Source organism: Pristis pectinata, chromosome 4 (genome assembly GCF_009764475.1).
Source record: "Pristis pectinata isolate sPriPec2 chromosome 4, sPriPec2.1.pri, whole genome shotgun sequence".
In the NCBI taxonomy this organism is placed as follows: Eukaryota; Metazoa; Chordata; class Chondrichthyes; order Rhinopristiformes; family Pristidae; genus Pristis; species Pristis pectinata.
Genome location: NC_067408.1, coordinates 13,758,140 through 13,781,200, shown reverse-complemented (window position 1 = coordinate 13,781,200; position 23,061 = coordinate 13,758,140). Strand labels below are relative to the sequence as shown.

Sequence of the window (23,061 nt, the reverse complement as noted above, 5' to 3'; positions counted from 1 at the left end):
TTTTGGTTAGTTACACTAGAAAACCAACAGTCCTCAAATATATTTAAAGTAAAAAGCACAGTTAAATTTAAAAATTCAAAAAATGTAACTTTCCTCTAGCCCTTGATGTCATCCCCCTCCATTGAAATGACTGGCTGCTGAATCAACACCAGGCTTAAACTGGCACAGGTTCAACACTCTGATTTCCCTAGTGCAATTGCTAGGAAACTACAGAAAGTTTGACTTCCAACTTTCAAAGAAAGTTGGATGCCGTTGGACTTCATGAGAAAACCATTAATGGAACGCAGTCAAAGTTTGGGGCTTGCGTGTTCACATGAGTGGCCTTCAGATACAACTCAGATTGTCAGTCTGACTCATACCACAAAAAAAAATTATTCATCAGAGCATCATAGGGATGAGTAGCATGGAAACAGGCCATTCGGTCCACCACATCCATGCTAACTAGTGGGCACCCATCCGCAGTAATCCCATCTCCCAGCACTTGGCCCATACCCTTCTATGCCTAAGTGATTTAAGTGCTCATCTAGAGATTTCTTAAATGCTCTCAGCGACTCAGCTTCAACCACTCTCTTGGGCTTCTCCATTTATTCCTCATAATAGAAACACTCCATTCCAGGCAAGATCCTAGTGAATCTCTTCTGACCCTCCCTAGCACCAGCACATCTATACTATAGTGTGGCACCCAGAACTGCACTCCATTTGAGGCCTAACCAAATTTTTATAAAGTTGGAGCATTACCTCCCTGCCTTTGTATTCATTGCACCAACTAATGAAGACCAGTATCCCCATGCCTTCCTAACCAAGTTATCTACTTGTGCTGCCACTACTCCGTGGTTCCTCTGTTCATCAATGCTCCCTAAGACCATACTATTCATAGTATATGTCCTAGCGTCATTAGTAGTCCCAAAATGCATCTCCTTGCATTTATCTGGAATGAACTCCATTGGCTATTTATCAGCCTGTTTTCACCAACACATCAATATCCCTAAGACTACCCTCCACACTATCCACAACTCCGCTAATCTTCGTATCATCTGCAAACTTACTACTCGTGCCTCCACATCCAAATCATTCACGTGTATTACAAACAGTGAAGGTCCCAGCACTGATCATTGAGGAACTCAACTAGTAATGGGCATTCAATCACTCAAACAACCCTCTACTTCACTCTCTGTTTCCTATTGCTGAGCCAGATTTGGATCCAGTTTGCCAACTTGTACTGGGTCCCATGGGCCCTAACCTTTTGGATGAGACTTCCATGTGCAACATTGTCAAAAGTCTTATTCAAGTCCATTTAAATCGCATCTACTGCTTTCCCCTCATGCACTTGGTTATCTCTTCAGAAAATTCATGCAGATTGATCAGACAGGATCTGCCCTTGACAAAGCCCTGTTGGCGATCTCTGATTAGACCCTGATGTTCCAAGTGATCATTGATCCTCAGTATTTTCTCCAATAACATCCCTTCTACTGATGTTAGGCTCAAGTCTATAATTACCAGGCTTTTCCCTGCTGCCCTTCTTGAAAAGGACTGTCCTCCAGTCAACAGGAACGTCACTTGTGGTCAGTGATGATTTAAAAAAAACTCCATTTAAAGCCCAAGCAATCTCTTCCCTTGACCCCACTGCAGCCTGGGATAGCTCCCATCCAGCCTGAGGGATTTATCACTTTTTAAAACTGTTCAGGCACTGAGTACCCAAGTCCCAAGCGTTCCAAATTAAGGGAGTTTTCCTGTATTTGACTACTAGTCCACCTTATTCTGCCTTGTAATTCCAGTAATATTCAACTGGCCATATTCTTATTATGTGTTTATCTATTTTTGGGCTGGAGCAAAGGATTAGTATTGTCATTGTTGGCTGCTATCTTTTGAGACATTTGATGATCGCCACTGATTCTTTACAAATGTGTCACACTTTTCCTGCTATAAAATTTGCTTGTGGCTGAAAAATTGGTGGTTTTAGCAGAAATGTTAACCTGCATATGATGCATCTCATCTATGGGGAACTTGTATAATTATCCATTTCATTGAGGACCCTAAATTTTGGTGTTATAAATCTTTAAGTAGGGGTATATTTTGGGCAGTAAATTAGGAAAGTAACAAATTGCATTTAGTCTTCCGCCTTTTGAACAGATTATGCCAAACGGTAGGAAAATGCCATTAAGTAAATCAAACTATATGCAAGATTTCAGCCTGTTTCAAAAAAGGTTATGGTTAATAATTGGGAAAATTGATAATTGAATTATGGAATGAGCCTTAGTTGTACTTCAGAAGAGCCTGATAGTTTTGTCAAGTATGATTGATCAAAATTATATATAGTGAACTGGTTTACACCTTTGTATTTATTAAATTTTGTGCTTGGCACCAATAGATAAGAGAACAAGTTTGTCTAAAATGGATATTTATGCCTTCAAGGAGATGATTGAAAACTACGTACACTGGAATGAAGACATTGGAGAGTGGCAATTGGTAGGTTTATGGTGTCAATTGTAACATTAAAATGGACTAGAGCATTTATGTTGACTGTAGGCTTTGTGCTTCTATGTTCAAGCCTTAAAACTGTCTCACCGAGAGGATTTGTAGAATATAGAAAAGTACAGCACCAGAACAGGCCCTTTGGCCCATGGTGTTTGTGCCGACTATGATGAAACTAATCCCATCTGCTTGCACGTGATCCATATCCCTCTGTTCCCTTCATGTTCCTGTGTCTGTCTAAATGCTGCTTAAATGCCACTGTTGTCTGCTTCTACCACTATCCCTGGCAGCATGTTCCTACCAGTCTCTGTGTAAAAAGAAAACTTGCCCTGCACATCTCCCTTAAACATCCCCCTCTCACCTTAAAGCTATGCCCTCTAGTATTTCTATCCTGGGAAAGAGACTCTGACTATCTACCCTATTTATGTTTCTCAATTTTTATAAACCTCTATCTGGTCTCTCCTCAGCCTCTGAAGCTCCAGAGAAAACAGTCCAAGTCTGTCCAACCTCTCCATATAGCTAATACTCTTTAATCCAGGCGACGTCTGGGAAGAGATTGCTGCGCCTTTGGCAATGATCTTTGTGTCCTCACTGGCCACAGGAGTAGTGCCAGGTGATTTGGAGGGTGGCAAATCTTGTTCCTTTGTTCAAGAAAGGGAGTAGGGATAATCTGGGAATTATAGGTCAGTGACTCTTGCTTCACTGGTGGGCAAATTACTGGAGAAGATTCTTAGAGATAGGATTTATGGGCATTTAGAGAAGCATAAGCTGATTAGGGACAGTCAGCATGGCTTTGTGAGCAGCAGGTTGTGCCTCACGAGCCTGATTGAATTCTTTGAGGATGTGACAAAGCACATTGATTAAGGTAGAGCAGTGGATGTGGTGTACATGGATTTTAGTAAGGCATTTGATAAGGTTCTTCATGGAAGGCTCATTCAGGAAGTCAGGAGGTATGGGATCCAGGGAAACTTGGTTGTGTGGATTCAGAATTCAGAGAGCCTGGTTGTAGATGGAGCATATTCTGCCTGGAGGTTGGTGACCAGTGGTATTCTGCAGGGATCTGTTCTGAGACTCCTGCTCTTTGTGATTTTTATAAATGACTTAAGATATCTTTATTTGTCACATGTACGTCAAAACACACAGTGAAATACATCTTTTGTGTAGAGTGTTCTGGGAGCAGCCCGCAAGTGTCGCCATGCTTCCGGCACCAAATAGCATGCCCACAACTTCCTAACCTGTACGTCTTTGGAATGTAGGAGGAACCTGGAGCACCCGGAGAAAACCCACGCAGACGTGGGGAGAATGTACAAACTCCTTACAGACAGTGGCCGGATTTGAACCGGCATCGCTGGCGCTGTAAAGCGTAATGCTAACCGCTACACTACTGTGCCTGTGAGCGGTCCAGGTCCCATCCCCACCCTGTCTACAACATTGAGATGTGAATGGTGCGTGTAAGGATGTGGAAGGGTGGGTTAGTAAGTTGCAGATGACACGAAGGTTAGTGATGTTGTGGATAGTGTAGAAGGTTGCTGTAGATCACAACAGGATGTTGATGGGCTGCAGAGCTGGGCTGAGAAGTGGCAGATGGAGTTCAACCCAGAAAAATGTGAAGTGATACATTTTGGAAGATCAAATTTGAAGGCAGAATACAAGGTTAATGGCAGGACTCTTGGTAGTGTGGAAGAACAGAGGGATCTTGGGGTCCTGTCCATAGATCACTCAAGGTTGCCGTGCAGGTCGACAGGGTTGGTAAGAAGGTGTAAGGTGTGTTGGCCTTCATTAGTTGGGGTATTGAGTTCAAGAGCCGTGAGGTAATGTTGCAACTCTATAAAACTCTGATTAGACCACACTTGGAGTATGGTGTTTGGTCTGGTCACCTCATTATAGGAAGGATGTGGAAGCTTTGGAGAGGGTTCAGAGGAGATTTACCAGGATGCTGCCTGGATTGGAAAGCATGCCTTATGAGGATAGGTTGAGTGAGCTAGGGCTTTTCTGTTTGGAGAGGAGGAGGATGAGAGGCGACTTAACAGAGGTGTACAAGATGATGAGGCATAGATCAAGTGGACAGTGAGAGACTTTTTCCCAGGGTGAAAATAGATAACATGAGGGGGCATAATTTTAAGGTGATTGGAGGAAGGTATAAGGGGGATGTCAGAGGTAAGTTTTTATCTTACACAGAGTAGTGGGTGCATGGAACGCACTGCCGGCAGAGGTTGTGGGGGCAGGTACATCAGGGACACTTAAGAGACTCTTAGGCACATAAATGATTTCAAAAAAAATGGAGGGCTATGTGGGAGGGAAGGGTTAGAGAGATCTTAGAGCAGGATAAAATGTTGGCACAATATTGTGGGCCAACGGGCCTGTAATGTTCCACGTTCTAAGCTGGTGAACCTCCTTTGCACCCTCTCCAAAGCCTCCACATCCTTCCTATAAAGTGACAACCAGAACTGAACACAATACTCCTAATGTGGCCTAACCAAATTTTTAATCAACTGCAATATGACTTCCTGACTTTTATACTCAATGCCCTGACTGATGAAGGCAAACATGCTGTACTCTGCCTTTACCATCCTATCTACTTATGTCGCCACTTTCGGGGAGCTTTGGACTTGGACCCCAAGATCCCTTAATTTTTCCCTCAATGTCAGCAAAACAAAAGAGCTGGTCATTGACTTCAGGAAGTGAAGTGGGGTAGATGCCCCTGACTGTATCAATGGTGGTGATGGTTGAGAACTTCAAGTTCCTTGGTGTAAATATCATTAAAAATTTGTCCTGGTCCTACCACGTGGACTCTATGGTCAAGAAAGCACACCAACGCCTCAACTTCCTCAGAAGGCGAAGTTCTCTGTCCCCCAATGACCCTCACCAATTTTTACAGATGCACCGTAGAAAACATTCTGTCCAGATGCCTCACAACTTAGTATGGCAACTGCTCATCCAAGATCACAAGAAGTTGCAGAGAGTTGTGATTGCAGCCCGGTCTGTCAATGAAAACCAGCCTCCTCTCCACTGACTCTCTCTACACTTCCTGCTGCCTTTGGAAAGAGCCAACATAATCAATGACCCCTCCCACCTCAGTCATTCTCTTCTACCCCCTTCCATCAGGCAGAAGATACAAAAAACTTGAAAACGCTTACCACCAGGCTTGAGGGTAGCTTCTATCACGCTGTTATAAGACTCTTGAACAGACCTCTTGTACAATAAAGCTGAACTCTTGAGCTCTCAGTCTACCTCATTATGGCCTTTGCAACTTATTTGTCTACCTGCACTGCACTTTCTCTGTAACTGTAACAATATATTCTGCATTCTGTTATGTTTTTCCTTTTGCATTAACTTGTTGTACTTGTGTTTGGAATGATCTGTCTGGATGGCATGCAAAACAAAGCTTTTCACTGTATCTCGGTACAAGTCACAATAATGAACTAACAAATTACCATCAATCCTCTTAAGGTCCTGCCATTTACTGTGTATGTTCCCATTGCATTTGACCTCCTAAAGTGCAACACCTCACACTTGCCTGGATTAAACTCCATCTGCCATTTTTCCACCCATATTTGCAACTGATATGCATCCTGCTGTAGCCTTTGACAACCTTCTTCATTACCCACAACTCCACCAATTTTTGTTGTCTGCAAATTTATTAATCAGCCCATCTACATTTTTGTCCAAGTCATTTATATAAATGACAAACAGCGCAGGTCCCAGCACTGATCCCTGTGGTGGTGGTGAAAAAGGCATTTAGCACACTGGCCTTCATCAGTTAGGGCATTGAGTATAGGAGTTGAGACATTATGTTGCAGTTATACAAGTCATTGGTGAGGCTGCACTTGGAGTACTGTGTACAGTTTTGGTCACGTTGTTGTAGGAAAGACGTGATTAAACGGAAAAGAGTGCAGTAAAGATTTATGAGGATGTCACCAGGACTAGAGGGCCTGAGTTATGGGGAGAAATTGGCCAGGCTAGGTCTTTATTCCTTGGAGCACAGGAGAATGAAGGGTGATCGTAGAGGTTTATAAAATCATGAGGGGCATAGATAAGGTGGATAGTAGCAGTCTTTTCCCCAGGGTAGGGGAATCCAAAACTAGGGGGCGTAGGTTTAGGGTGAGAGGGGGGAAGATTTAAAGCAGACCTGAGGGGCAACTTTTTCCACACAGAGGGTGGTGAGTATATGGAACGAGTTGCCAGAGGAAGTGGTTGAGGCAGGTACAATAGTATCATTTAAGAAGCACTTGGATAGGTACATGGAGGGGCAGGGCTTAGAGGGATTTGGGCCAAACGGAGGAAATTAGGACTAGATAGGTGGGCACCATGGTCGGCATGGACTCGTGGGCCAAAGGTCCTGTATCTGTGCTGTATTGCTCTGACTCTACAACACCACTGTTCATAGACCTCCTGTCAGAAACCTCCCACCGCCTCACCACTACCCTCCGTCATCTATTGCCAAGCCAATTTTTAATCCAATCTACCAAGTCACCGTAGATCTTCTGGATGAAGTTGCTGTGGATCCCATGCATCTTAATCTTCTGGACAGTATTTCCATTCTCACCTATTGCTTAAGCATCTTTCTGGATAGAATTTCCATTCTCTTCTTTTGCTTATAAGCTTTAGATATCTTTGTATAATTCTGTAGCTGAATTAAAAATTGAATGTTTTGTAAAATTGAGAAAAACATCAAAATGCAGTGGCTTGCCTGATGAGTTTGTTAGTAAATTCATCACTTGGTAAATTTCCTTACATACAGTTCATGTTAGTTTTGAGAGGTATGCATACAGAACCAAAATATTTGACAGTGGATATTGGGAACAACTTCTATAAACTGGAAGAAATTCAATAAAATAAGTGCAGACACATTTTAGGTAATGCCAATGTTTTTCCTAAATGTTGGAAATGCACAGAAAAGTATGTTTATATTCATAAAAGTAATGTTGCATTTCTTATTTTGTCAGAGCTAAGTCTTACCCATGTACTTCATTCCAGCCAGCTGAACTATAATGCGAAACTTGGTCTGCAGTACCTCCATGTTTGATTCTTTTATTGTACATCCAGGGGGAATTGTTTGCTATATATTAAGAATTATATATTTTGAGCTCACCTAAAGATTTCTGTTTATTTGTAGAAATGTGTGGCATATACAGGGAACAATATGAGAAAACAGACACCAGTTCCTGACAAAAAAGAAAAAGATGTAAGTTGATGGCACTTTTTGAATTCTTCACTATATAGAGCAAACATTTCAATCAGAAGGCATTCTACATATTTTTTTCTCCTTAACCACCTTTCCCCATTCCATCCATACCTTAAAACTGTTATTAATTAGTCTTTTTAATATTTGGAAAAATATTAATAAAATGTTTAACCAGTTGAAATTCATTTATTTAAAATGCATCTAACTGGTTGAATGCCCATAGTTTTGAATTAAATAGAATTCCAAAGGATTTTATGATGGGGTTCATTAATATTACTTTGAAATATGCTGCTTAAATATGAGTAAAACAGCAACAAAGCAATTTTACTGACTTGTGAATTATAAATTTGAAATGATCAAGTGCAGTGAAATCACTTTTAGTCTTGAAGTTGTTCCTCATTCAAATCTTGGACATTTAATTTTGCAGAAATTTAGAAATGCATCTCCATTTGTAATTGTGGACAGTGTATATCAATTTGGATACTGTAGAATGTTAGCCTGTAGTTATTACAGTAGATGTGCATTGTGATTTGTATGTTCTTTACTAGTTAAAGATATTACAGCACTTTCTTCATTAAAATTTGTCTCAGTGATATAATTATAAAATTATAATACTGCTATTTTTGAACCTTTTAAATACTTCTCAAAATGCAACACTCCCTTAACTGGATTGGACAGTTAACCTACATTTCTGTGCCTGAGTGGGACTCAAACACACAGCCTTGAATGAAATATTGCCACCCAGGGATGGCACTTTCCACCAAATAAAACTCTGTTTACATATTGAACTGCAATTTGTAGGATCGATCTTGTATGAAAATTGCCTGTCATATGTCAACAAAATAAGATTACATTGAAAGGCACAACATAGTTGCAAATTGCTTACTCCACAAATATTCTATCACACAAGTATAAATATTGTCCATTTTTTTTTTACTGCCTCCAATTATATGGTAACAAGGTTGTTATTTACATCTTAGTATGTGATCCCTGAGTGGAATTCGTGTATTTTTTTAAATAATGTATTTCGATGTCAATCTTATCTGTGGAGTTTTGTTGTAAAAAATGAAGTCCATAATGAAGGTGGCCTTGAATAATAAATATACAAAAAGTTCTTGATAGTTTTATTTGATTCTTAAAGCTGTTTTTTTAAAAATTATTTCAGCCATTTGAAGTGGATCTATCTCACGTTTACTTGGCCTACACTGAAGAAAGTCTGCGTCAGTCATTAATGAGACTGGAGAGACCAAGAACTTCAAAAGCAGGAAAATCCAGACCCAAAACTGGAAGAAAGTGAGGCCACAGCAAAAATTTTCTCTGTGTCTTTTTAAATGTAAAATATACCTTAACTTATCTTTTGTTCTATTCTCTCTAACCACTTTTTATCTAGAAATCTCGTCTATAAAGAGATTGTGGCAAAGGTACTGGACAACTTCCAGTAACTCGTCTGTCTTGAAGTGATTCATTTCCATTTTAACAGGTCAAGATAATCATTCCCAGGCCAGAGTATTCAATTCTGTCTGTGAGTTATAGGTTATCGGTAAGTAGCATGCCCATGAGAGAGAGCAAATAATGAACACCCAGTCCTCTATGAGTACTCTTTGCCAACCTACCATCCGGTTTTAAGCAGTGACGTTCATTGTGGCTGCAGGCAACTTCACACTACAGTGGGGTTGCGTTCCTGGAAAATATTCCATCTCATGATTTCGCATAATGTGAACCCGCATCATCCACGCATATATCAAGAAACGCAAGCGGAAAAATGAAACTTTGCATTAATTTTTTTACACAAATTTTTGAGTAGTAATTTGAATTCTGTAAGGGTGAATTTCCATTACGGAAAGGCCTTCACATGGGGCTTGTCTATTTCTTTTATTAAAAAAAAAGGTAGTTTTGATTTTTTTTCAAGTGGGTTTAGCAGGCTGTATACTATGTATTCACATGCAGCTTTTGGCTGCTGATCTAGACTTGAGACACTTGCTAGTAATTCATCCTGCTTTATCCTCTCTCCTAGAGTGTATATTTCTGTGGTGTTCTTTCATTTCTCACCCCTCATGTACACTGTCCTCCCAGCTGCTTTTCTCCCCTGCAAATCATTTTTCATCTCTCTCCCTCTCCATTGCTTGCCCTGTCCTAATATCCAACAAGGTGTACGGAACTTGTGAACTATCTTGCCAATAATATTGAGATTACCTTTTCCACTTCCCGTTCCTCTTCTAACACACCAAACCAAACTAAGGATGTTGTATAATTGCAAGTTGTCTTATTTCCTACAGATGCATAGGAATAGTACAGTATGTAACATGGAATATGATAGTGCAGTGTTTTGTTGACAATGTGATAATGTGCTTGCCTCTGAGTAAGTGCACCAATTGGGTATTGTTTGTCAAAGACCTAGTAAACCCCTGATTTCTTTAAGTTGTTGGTTTACTACCTGTATGCTATTGTGTAGTGCGAACTTGTTGAAAGTAGAATTTCTAGGTTCCACTCTGGGAGTAAATCCCCAGGTAACGAACAGGTTCCATTTTACAAACATCCATAAGTTGATTTTGTCCAAGTTGGAAAATACACAAAAATAATCCGATGTAGTAATCATACCTCCACAGTATTGTAACGAATGGCATCACAGTGCATAACAAAGAACAATTATGAAAAGTGGAGAGACAGAAGAAGCTAGTTCTACCTTTCACAGGAACAAACATTTATATGTATGTTGGACTCTTGAATTTAATACTATTATTGGAGCTCATTCGTATGCAAGGGTGTCAATGTTGGGCATTCTTAACCTGGGGATGGCCTGTAGTCCATATTGTGTATCCTTATTCTTCGCGCCAAACTGTTAGAACATTTTCTAGTGTTTGATTTCATCTGCTAAGTGTTCATTCATTCCATCAGCCCATTGTTATCCCCATCAAATCTAGTGCTATCTTCTGTGTTTACTGTACTTTCAAGTTTCATGTCAGCTGCAGATTTCATCCTACATTCCAAGTACAAGTTATTATTGCATATTGGCAACAGGATTAATAATTTAGCACTCACTTAGTAAAATGTTAAACTGAATGTAAATCTTTGAATAGTTATGGCTGGTTTCCTTTTTCATAATCAGGAAGCGCTCTACAAAGGCTGAGGCTGGAATTGACTCTCTCCTTCAATGACCAGAAGACCAGGCTGACAGTGGACCAGGTTTTAGATGAGAAATGTTGCAGGACATTGGAAAAATAACAAGGCAAAGAATAATTATGGTTTATGTTGTCTCATGTGAGCTTTTCTTGAACCCATGTATACTGGTCTGTGAGGAAAAAGATCTATACTTATTGCTGATGATAGTGGAATGTCATGAGATCAAGTTTTGTTATCTAATATTTTGAGATGGTATTATTTAGTTAGTCTTGGCTTATTGTCTTGTTTTATTAGTGAAAAGAAAATATTCAACAGGCAGCTAAGCTATTAAAAATAACTGCTTTTGAAAGAAAATCAAAACACTACTTAACATTTACAGATGCTCCTCGAAGCTCGAAGGACTTAAGGTTTGTAAAACTGCTCCAAACAACAGGTACCAAGTAACTTAAGTTGCAACTGTTACCTCTGTCTTATTTTCCTTCTGCAATGTACAGATTTGGTATCGTTTTTACCACTGGTTCTTGTTTATCTTGTTTTCTGTTAAAGCCTTGTGTGCACTATTGTTATAGTATGTCAAGGGTTTGCATTTCTGATTGTGTTCACTGACTGCTGTAGGTTAGGTGAATGTTTTGAATACTTTGATAGATAATATATCTTTATTTGAATAAGATTGCATTAATATGTCTTTTAGCTTGGAGGTGCGGGGAGGAGAAGAAACATTTTGACAAAAATTGTTCTGTTAAATTATTCACCCTCTGCTCCTTCCCCACAAAGCATTCAAGTACATGGAGAAACTGTAGAAAAAGTTCACTAAGATTAGAAAGTTTTGTTCTGGAGACCCACAGAACAATCCCTTTCATGAGATAGAGAAAGCCAAGAAATCAGGGGAAGCTTTGGGAAGATCTTAAAAAAAAGATGGGCTGTTATTTCTTCTGTTGATTTATACTGAGGAAAAGTGTCATCATTCATCAAAATCATAAGAGAATAGTTGAGAATTATTTCATGGGGAAGGTATTTAACATGGAATACCGAAACTGAAAAATAGGAAAATTAAGTTTTGTAAAATGTTTTATAAGGCAATTAAATCGCATAACTGAAAAAAGTAATGGAGAATGGGCAGTGGAATAGACTTAACTGGATAGCACCAGTGGCACTGGTGCAGTGCACTGAATGGCCCAGTGCTGTGATATTCTTGGATTCTGCCTTGATCAAATCACATTAGAATAAGAGTTTGTGCATGAAACTTAGTGCATGAAAAACAAATTAGAGCACCCTATGTACTGGCAGCTATTAACTGGAAAGTTCTAAACATACCAATAGGAAACAAGACAGTAAAGCACTTTTTCCTCATGGTAGGATATGCCCATGGTGTAGTTCAACCTGTAATGTTACCAGGAACTCAGGATTGGAAAATCTGTCTTCAATGGCTATTATTTTTAAAACACTAACTCAGACATTTTGCTCAACCGTTCCTTAATTATATTTGTTAAAAGGAAAGCTGCTCTTGTTTGTGAATGAAGTATTCTTCTAAGAACTTTTTCTCTTGGAGCAAGGTACAAGAGATTTGTTCAAACTGCTGTGGATAGATGAACAGGAAGTAGTCAGCTCTGTCAACAAAAATAGCAACAAACTTGGAACTCCCATTCCAGATGATTCTGAACCATACTGTACTCTTAAACATTGTGTAGGTGTTCAGCATTATAATATTTTACAAGGTTAAATGTGTATGGAAAAGGAATTACTTCTTACCTCCCTAATCAAATTGTTAACACCCATTCCCAAGACTGGGGTGGTACTTGCTGCTCTAAATGAAAAGCAATAGTCTTTGTGCTGGTGCTTTGGATAACACAGGCTGATTTGAAATTTCCCCTTACCTGGGAATGTTTGTAGTTTGCATACCCTGAGACCTTCCAGGTTTCAGCAGCTATGTTTGGTGCTCCTGTGCGGCTCTAAGGGTAGCTGTGGGTAATAGTGTATGATGAGCCTTTCAGCTTTGGGTGACGTGGCATTCACTGTGAAGACCCCAGAGTTCCTTCTAATTTATGAAAATTATGGAAACTGAGTCATATTTAGAGTTCCCAGCTGGGTCCACAGTAAGGTTAATTTGTTCCCACTCTGTAATATGTAAAGCAGGTCGTTGACAGCACTTGGGAATATTTATTGGTTCCTCAGCACACATTTGTGAGCAGAAAAATACATTTCCTTTTAGTTATCTCAGACTTGGTCAGAAAATTACTGGAAGAGTAATTGTTTCAAGGTTTTTTGTTAAGACGAAATACATGTTTAGGTTTCTGGCAAGTTTTAAAAAAAACAAAATCAGTATACTTATCCAAAACGTGAAAATTTGCATTGTAGAGATGTGTTGAAAGATTCAAATTTCAACATTAAATACATGATTTTCAGCTTCAGCTGATTTATCATGGACATCATTAATGAATGCCTTTTAATTACATTGTGTTAAAGCACGAAAGTGATCAGAACTTCTGGTGATCAGATTTCTGGATGACTTGTGATGATGTCAGTGTCCTACAAGCAGAACCAGTGGGGGAGTGGTGGGACCCGCAAGTACCCTGAAATTAAGGTTAGTTGTCCTGTGCAACTGCTGAAGCATACACAGACTGAGCCCCCAATGTTGGAATAAAATCTGCCACAAGAAGCCAGCTCTGCAAATCCAAAACTTTTTTTTACCCCCGCACAATTTTCAGTAGAATCTGCATTGTCATTAGTGGATTGTGGATCTCTCTAATATAAAATTGCAAGTACTGCTGATTTGATTATCTGCAGTAGTATCAAAATAGACACTTGACTGTACAGATCAATTGTTGAAAGATGTACGGCATTATCAGTCTGAGAAACTTGATCCTGCAAGTGTTTCTTTTAAGTGGTTTGCAAGGGATCTCTTTTTTATTATGTCTGCATTGTTTTTTAATGCTCACGTTCAGTGTGGTAATTACTCAATTTTATTTCAAGGACATGGGCAGAAAATTGTTTACTTCAAACATTTTAAAAGAACCTTAATTCTTTGATCTGTGGGATTAGCACCAATTCTCTAAATATCCTGATGAAACAACAATTGATCAAGAAGAGTTTATAACCTACCATAGATTTGAATTTAACAGTTGAATGTAAAGTTGCATGTCATATTCACAATGCAAAAGATTATCGTTTCAATGTTGTGTTTGTGATGTCTATTGTTGTAGCAAAGCTTATTGTAAAATGTTTAAAAGTCATTAATGAAAACCTGTACATGTTCTTAAATTGTATTCTAATACTGGTTTATGTAATGAGATTAATACAGGGGCTCCCTGGGTTACATTTCAAAGTTTCACCTTGTGAATTAACTTCCTATACAGTATGTTCAGAACAGTTGATATAAACTCTTTATAAATGTCTTTTTACTGATTATTCTTTGTAATCTGTTATGTACAAGTCGTGCACAGTGTTGTACATATGAGAACGTGTGTATATATACAGCATGTTAATGTCAATAAATGTATATTAATTGTTATCACTAATAAGCTTGTTAACAATGCTATTTGAAATGAATGTACCATTGATGTCAATTAAAAAATGGTGCTCACTTTTCCCAATACAGAATTGGGAAAGTAACATCAGTTCCAATTGAAAACCTTGATAGTTTGGTTGTGTCTTAATTTAAAGACTCTGCAGTGGAAATTGTAGGAACAGAAGTAGGCTAGTTGGACCTGTCAGAGTGAGCAGCAACAGCAACACTGAGTTGGTGCCCAAACAACTGAAAACTGGATCTGGAATAAGACTTCAGGCGAGCCTTATTATCTTTGGGATGGTTATTATGTTTCACTGGAGAGATTTTGATGCTGGGAGGTAGTATTTTGTCCTTGCTTTGTATATATAGTTACCATATCAAGTTAGAGATGATACAAATGAAGTGAAAAGTCAGTTTTCCTTTATTCAGGCCAGACATGCACTTTAAGTACAATGGAGTATTTCACTTCCCACATTAGAGTCATAGTCTCTGAGTAATACAGCATGGAAACTGGTCCTTCAGCTTTCTCATCCATGCTGACTAAGATTCCCATCTAAGCTCTTCCCATTTACCCATATCCCTCTAAACCTTTCCAGTCTATATTAGCTCTTACTTAGCTCATTTCATTTAGCATCAATTTATTCAAGGTTGGTTAACTGAGTCGGAATCACGGTGTGGTAATTAAATTATTGGACAAAAGGGTTAGTCTAACAATCCATACAAGAATTCAAATTCCACCATGGCAGCGGGAGAAAATAAATTAGTCCAGATTATTTTAATTCAATTAATGGTGACAATGGCATTTTTAAATTGTCATTTAAAAACCTACCTGGATCCCTAATGTCTTTGGAATAAAATTTGCCTTACTCATTCTGTACTGCAAGTGAGATTAGCCCTCAAGAATATAGTTGATTCTTAACGGAATGGCTTATTAGATCATTTTGTAGTTATGCCAGACCAATGGTTAAACAAAAAAAGCAGTTGGATCATATTGACCCAGGCACTAGATTTGTACATAGCAAAGGCATACCCAGACTCTCCAACATTACAAAGTTCTCACATCTATCTGACAAATGTGAGGTCAAAAGTCCATCTTATCATACTAAGGAACAATTCAATAGCCTTATGACATCAGGAAAGAAGCTGTCCTTGAGCCTGGTGTTTGGTGCTTTCAGGCTTTTGTATCTTCTGCCTGATGGCGGGGGTGGGTAGAGTCTTTCATTGTGCCAGCTGCTTTACCGAGGCAGTGAGAAGTATAGACAGAGTCCATGGAGTGGAGACTGTTTACTCTTAATCACCAGTAAAATAACTGAAGGTGACATCAACACTGACATCAAGCAAGCAGCACAACTGAACAGCATTAGTGTTTTACCATTTGGCTGTAGGCCCAATTACAGCTTTGACCCAAAGATGCGTTTAAAAAAAAATGGGATGGTGGTAACCACACCTGACAACAAGGCATCATTTGATTGAGTACAATATCAAGCAGTGCTGGTAACATTCAATGCAAGAGGAAAACTCCACTGGTTGGAGTCATACCTTCTACAGAGGATGATGGTTGATGTCAGTCATCTCAGCCACAGAATATTGGTTCAATGTTCCCAGGAATGACCATCTTCAGCTGCTTTGCAATGACCTTCCTTCCATTATGAGGTGGGATGTTCATTGACAAATACACAATATTCAATTACAATTGCAGTTCTGCAGAGTTAAATAGCCCTTTTTTTAAAACACAATGAGACCTCAACAACATTCAAGCATAGGCTGATTAGTAGTGATTAGTGAAACCATCTCCACAAAGAGACAGTTCAAATATTACTGAGCCCCCCCAATGCCAAAGTTTCGAGGATGATTATTGACCAGAATGAAATGGATCATCCATATAAGTACTGTAATGAAGCTGAGCAACTCACCACATGACTCCTCAAAAACTTACTTACTGCTATTTCAAAACATGATGGTACCACCTGCCTGGGTGAGTCCAACTCTAATATCCAAGAAGTTCCACCCTGTCCAGGTCAGTAATTTGATGGTAATCTTTTCCACTCCCTTGAACATTCAATTCCTCCATCACCTGTGTATCACTTCATTTGCTTCTCAAGGTTCTTTTGACAGCACCTCCCAAACCTATTGTGTCTATCACCTAGAAGAAAGAGGCATGTGGAGATACCATCTAATGCAAGTTCCCTTCCCACTTGAGTTGGATATGTTGTTTCATCATTTTTGCTGTGTCTAAATACTGGAACTTCCTACTCAACATCATTGTGGGAGAAACTTCACTCAAAGGATTGAAGTCATTCAAGAAAATGGCTCACCACCACTGTCTTAAGGGCAATTAGGGATAGCAATAAATGTTTGCCCTGCAAGTAATGCCTACATCCTGTAGACACTTTTAGTAAAAAAAACAATCACCAAAGATGTGTGTGGACACTTTCTGCCAGGTAGTCTGAATTGATTTAAAAGTAAGGTTCAAGAGATGAAAGGGGAGTACTCAACTATTAAATCACCCAGTTTCGTTAGTAAGAGTGATACGTTTAAAAACTACGTGGCAAATAGAATGTAATTAAATATTTAATATATTGAATTTAGATAAAACTTCATTTGAAATGTAACAATTATATTAATTATATTAGCTATAGAAAAATAACGAGTTAATTTCCCTAAAATGACCACTATCTTGAGTTTATCTAACATTTAACAATCTGTTCCCTGTGGATTGACAGGTGGCTTATTGGATTTGTAACACTGATGCAAATCAAAATCTTCACTACCCACTTTCTGTTCTTGAATGTTACTTGTGGTAATGATAGTGGTGAAGGTGTGAATTACTTGCTTGCACATTTGATTGTATTCAGCGCTGAATGCAACTCTATTCTGCTCTTCAATGTATGAAAAAGTTGGTGTACTTCTGAATACAATTGGAATCATATTGATGTTCAATCTCACATAGGTTAATTGAGTTCCTGATATGCTGGTTGAAAAATTATGTCCCACCCCAGGCCGTGCCAGTTTAAATCTTTCTAATGTCATAGTTTATTGACTTGATTTGCTGAAAAAGCTGACCTCAGCATCTGATTTTAATCAAATTTAGGTCATTTTGTGACCAATTTGAAAACCACCCATGATGCAGTTCATACCTCACAACCATTCCAATTCTGATTGATGCTGTGGCATATTAGTTCATTCAGAATCAGAAATAGAACAATCTAATCAAGATGTCAATGTGGTGTGCAAATCAGTACACCATCTCAGTATCATTAAGTTCTTCAAACCAGTATTTCAGAATCAATTCGATTCAATGTACAATCAAATCAACTTGGCTAAAGTTTGAATAGTGTTTCATAAGCATAGATAAACCTTTCAACTTCTCTATATTAATTTAAATTTGTAAAGAAATCTGATAAAGTAGTTAATCTTGAACGCATCAATCCAACTTTGTTTTCCACATTTTTGTTGAAATGGGATGGAGACTTCATGTATCCTCCAGCAAAGTAAATCTTGACATTCAAGGTTAATCACCAAAACTAGGTTAACCCACACACAATTCAGTTTCATTTTATTAGAAACTTGATTTCCTGATGGAAACAAATCTAAATGAAAGCATCAGAGAGGCATTTGTAAGCAAAATTCAACATATATGACCATTCAGTGCATTTGAATGGACAGACCAGTTTGGATACGAAATTAGCTTGAGGGCAGGAGTCAGAGGATGGTAGTAGAGGCTTGATTTTCCAGATTGGCGGCCTGTGATCAGTAGCGTGCCGCAGGGATCGGTGCTGGGTCTCCTGCTGTCTGTCATATATATTAATGATTTGGATGAGACTGTAGGTGGCAAGACTGGCAAATTTGCGAATGACACCAAAATTGGTGGTGTGGTGGACAGTGAAGAAGGTTGTCTAGTATTACAACAGGGATCTAGGTCAACTGGAAAAGTGAACAAAGGAATAGCAGGTGGAACTTAATTCGGACAAGTGTGAAGTGATACATTTTGGGACGACTTACACATTAAACGACAGGTCCTTAGGGACTGGGTAGAACAGAGAGACCTAGAAGTACAGAGTTCCCTGAAAGTGGCAACACAGGTAGACAAAGTGGTGAAGGCGGCGTAGTGTGTGCTTGCCTTCATTGTATGGGGCCTTGAGTACAAGAGTCGGGACGTCATGTTACAGTTGTATAGGGCGTTGGTGAGACTGCACCTTTAATATTATAGGTATATACCATACTATAGGATGTGATTAAGCTAGAGAGAATGGAGAGAAAATTCACAAGGATGTAGCCATGACTGGAGGGCTTGATTTATGAGGAGAGACTGCATAAACTGGGACTGCTTTCCTTGAAGTGAATGGAAGCAGAGCAGTGACTTTATAGAAGTATATAAAATCATGAGGGGCATAGATAAGGTGAATGGTCATGGTCTTTTTTTCTAGTGTAGAAGAGTCTAAAACTGGAGGGCATAGGTTCATAGTGAGAGGGGAAGGATTTAAAGGGGACCTGAGAGGCAAGCTTTTGCCACACAGAGTGTGGTGGGTATATGGAGTGAGCTACCAGAGCAAGTGGTAGAGGTGGGTACAGTTACAACATTTAAAAGACATTTGGACAGGTTCATGGATAGGAAAGTTTTAAAGGGATGTGAGCCAAATTTAGGCGAATGAGACTCACTCAGGGAGGCCTGTTTCAGGGAGACCGAAGGGCCTGTTTCTGTGCTGTATAACTCTATAATTCTGTGGGTACAGTGTTTAAACCCAAGGGTTTATGCATTTTTATGCATTGGTCCACACTTTACAGTTCTAATGACAGCAGCTTTACCACCACAATTCATAAGTGGAATTGCATCTCTGAAATGGATGGTCCATCTCATCCTCCTCCCAAGAACCCCGATATCACAGAAGCTACTTTCCAGTCAATTCAATTCACACCATGTAATATCAAGAAATGGCAGACAGCACTGGATACACCAAAGGCTATAGGATCAGATAACATACCAGCTGTAGTACTGAAGACCTGTTGTCCAAAGTTACACATGCTTCTAGTTTCAGTAAAATAGCAACTTTCTCATCTACCTGATGATGTGGAAAATTGCTCAGTTGTAACCTGTTGGCAAAAAGCAGGACAAATCCAATTTGGCTAATTAGTTCCAATCAGTTTAATTTTAATCATCTGCAAAATGGTAGGTGTCATTGACAGTGTTGTCAAGTGGCACTTACTCACCAGGATCACTGGGTCTAGCCCCATAACATTCTTCTTCCAAACATGGACCAAAGAGCTGAATTACATAAGTGTGGTGAAATTGATTACCCTCTCTCGAAAGGCAGCAGTTGACCAAGTGTGGCATCAAAGAGACCCAGCAAGATTGAAGTCAGAGGACATCAAAGGACATCAAACACTCCAATGGTTGGAGTCAAATCTCACACAAAGGAAGACACAAGAGACTGCTGTAATCTGGAGTCCACTTGACCCAAAATGTCGACCATTTGTCAGCCTCCATAGATGCTGCCTGACACATTGAGTTCCTCCAGCAGTTTGTTTTTTGCTCACACAAAGGAAGATGGTTGTTGTTGTTGAAGGGTGACCACCCAGGCCCAGCACATCACTGCAGGAGTTCCTCAGCTCAATCATCTTCTGTTGCTTCCTCAATGAAATTCCTTCTATCATAAGGTCAGGATGTTTGTAGATGATCGCATATTGTTGAATTCCATTGGCAACTCTTCAATAGGTGAAGCAGTCCACACCTACAAGATATAGACAACTTTTAGGCATGGGCTGGTAAGTGGTAAATTAGATCCATGCCACAAATGTGTCAGACTCCAATATATGATAGTCTCACCACCTACTCTTGTCATTCAGTGGCATTAGAATTGCCAAATCCCCCACCATCAAGATCCTTGGGGTCACCATTGACCAGAAACCCAACTGGTGCAGCCACATAAAAACCTTGGCTACTAGATCAGGTCAGAGGCTTGATATCCTGCAATGAGTGATTCACCTTCTGACACCCGAAATCCCAAGCCGAGGGGATGGGTATGAGGTGTATGCAATCTCCTCAGCTCAGTGTGATTGACTTCTGCTCTGGACCTAGTGTAAAGGCATCTGACCTCGAGTGCATGCCTAACTTCCAGATTGCAGTTTGCAGGCGTAGAATTCAGGAACAGGCTGGTTAACATTGTCCCCAGCTGGCTTTTCTCCATGGGACTATCTGCAGAATCTGGTCTGGCATATCAATTCATAACGTTCTCTTTTTATAAACAGTTTAAAAATAAATGCCTGAATGAAATACTGAAGCTTTTTTTGTCAACTAATGACTCCATGACATAGAATTTCAATAAATGCAAGTTGACCCAATTTGTGTACACTTAAATATTAGGGAATATTTTTCATATGCCCATAATTTTATGAGTAGAAGATATGATGGAAGCACTGTGCAATTTGAACATCTTACAGCTTGTCATTTTCCAAAGCTTTTTGAGACACATGAAATTGCTTGCTTGCTGGTTCATAAAGGAAAGTGGAAAATCTGATAGCTTGGTTTGATTTAATACATTTACTTGAAATGACTCTTAGTGGTTACTTCTAGCTCTAGGATCGGTTAAGGTTTCCTCTCTGTGACTATCTTGCACTCAGGGGTTGTCTGATGAAGCAGCAATATCAGATTTAGCTGAGATGGCAAAATGATTCATTTTCTTTTTAAACTATTCTCCATTGCAAAATTTTCTATGGGTTGTGGGGTTTTTCCCCCTGGTGTTTCAAGCTCGTAGATGCAATAAAATTGACTAACTGCCCATCAGATCGGCATTTAGATTTGCCGGTTGTCAATAGAGAAGTGGAAATGGTATTCAAGAAAATTAAGTGAGTGCCAAATAAGTTAATGAGGTGAATAAAATGAAAATAAGATAAAAAAGGCAAAATTTACAGGATTATGCAAATTAACAAAATATTGCAGATTGTAGGAACTGTAAATAAAAATGGAGATTGTTGTAAAACATAATACAGAGATAAGAAAGCATTGCTAGTTGTTCAAAGTGATGTTTTGTCAGAATGCTTAAGGAACTGCCTTACAAAGCAACTAAACCTTTACTTTGCTCTGGACCACAAACACCATTGTGTGCTAATCTAACATTTTACCCTTATTGAATTCACTCCACATGAAGAAATAGCTGTGATTACTGGTTACAGCAAAGGCTACACCGTGAGACAACATCTAGGTTGTAGTACTGAATACTTAAGCTCCAGCTGTACCTTTAGTCAGGCTACCAAAGCTGGTACAAAAAAAACTGCTGGAGGAACTCAGCAGGTCAGGCACCGTGAGTTCCTCCAGCAGTTTGTTTATTGCTCCAAATTCCAGCATCTTCAGTCTCTTGTGTCTATCAAAACAGGTATCTATCAATCAATGATTGTCCAGATATGTCCTGTCCACAAAAGGTAGGAGGGATCAACTATAGTTAATTATGATGCAATTGGCTTACTCTCATTCATAAGCAAGGTGATAGGAGGTATCATTGACAGTGCCGTTAAGCAGCACTGACTCATTAATAACCTGCACACTAATACTCAGTTTGGACTTTGGTGGGACCTCATAACAGTCTTGGTCCAAACATGGATCCAAGAGCTGAATTCCAGGCTGCCCTTGAGAATCTTTGGTAAAGCCAGTCAATAAGGATCAAAGGGGAAAAAAATCCAATGGTTGGAGTCTTGACATTCAAAGATGTTTGTGTTTCATTGGAATTTAATCATACCATCACCCGGACATCTGCAGAAACCCTTATGACTGTCTAGGCCCAACCACCTTCAACAGCTTCATCATTAACCTTCCTTTCATCACAAGGTCAGAGTCGGAAAGGTTTGCTGATGATTTCACAACTCATTTTGGAGATACTCAGACCCAGAGCAGTCCATACTTCAATACAAGACCGAGACAATGTTCAGGGAAGGGTTAAGTAGCATTCAAATCTCACAAGTACTGGGCAGTTACCATCTCCCACAGGAGAGAATGAGCTACCATTGGCATTCAGTGGCGTTGCCATTGCTGACAACATTTTACATGTCATTATTGACAAGAAACTCAGCTGAATCAATCATATAAAATCTATGGATACACGAGCAAGTTAGAAACTGGGCAATCTTTGACAAAATTTTCACCTTTAACCCAAAGCCTGTACACCTTCAACAAGGCAAAAATCCAGTATGGAATGGAATACTCTCCACTTGCAAGGATGAGTGCAGCCCCAACTATAGTCGAAAAGCTCACCATCATCCAGGACAATACAGTCTACTTGAATGACACTCCATTCACCAATGTAAACATCCACTCTTCCTCTAATGGTGCAGTGTGTTCCATCAACGAAATGTATTACAGTTACTTGTTGAGCCTACCAAAGCCACCTCCTAAACCTTTGACTTTTTCTCCTGTGAAGGATAAGGGCAGTAGCTGTGGAAACTCCACCTGCAGGCTCCCCTCTAAGTCACACATTAGTCTGATGTGGCCTCTTTGATGTTCCTTCATCAACTTAGGATCTAAAACCTGAAATTCCCTACTCAAAAATACTATGGATGTACATTCACCAGAAAGACTGCTGCAGTTCAAGAGGAATAGCTCACCCTCACCTTCAAGGACAATTGCCATGTACGATACATGCTGGCATAAGTAAGGATGTGCTTAATCAGCAAGTAGTTAGCAATCTTGCTTTCTTTTATTCTAATACAATTTTTCCAGCACCCATCCACCTACATAATTGACCTTTCTGCTGTATCGTGACTCATTTTCTCCAATTCCAATTCCAGGGCA

The 23,061-nt window shown here is 39.4% G+C and overlaps 1 protein-coding gene across 2 annotated transcripts in view; it reads left to right on the top strand.

Moving 5' to 3' along the window:
• kif3a (kinesin family member 3A) overlaps positions 1–14,379 on the top strand; it is a 52,818-nt gene extending 38,439 nt beyond the window's left edge. For both annotated transcript variants that reach the window (XM_052014209.1, XM_052014210.1), the window contains exons 14-17: positions 2,413–2,466; positions 7,589–7,657; positions 8,823–8,950; positions 10,764–14,379. In XM_052014209.1, coding sequence (XP_051870169.1) covers positions 2,413–2,466; positions 7,589–7,657; positions 8,823–8,950; positions 10,764–10,812 — 300 coding nt within the window. In that variant the 3' untranslated portion in view covers positions 10,813–14,379. The remainder of the gene's footprint in view (positions 1–2,412; positions 2,467–7,588; positions 7,658–8,822; positions 8,951–10,763) is intronic.
• The last annotated feature ends 8,682 nt before the right edge of the window (positions 14,380–23,061 follow it).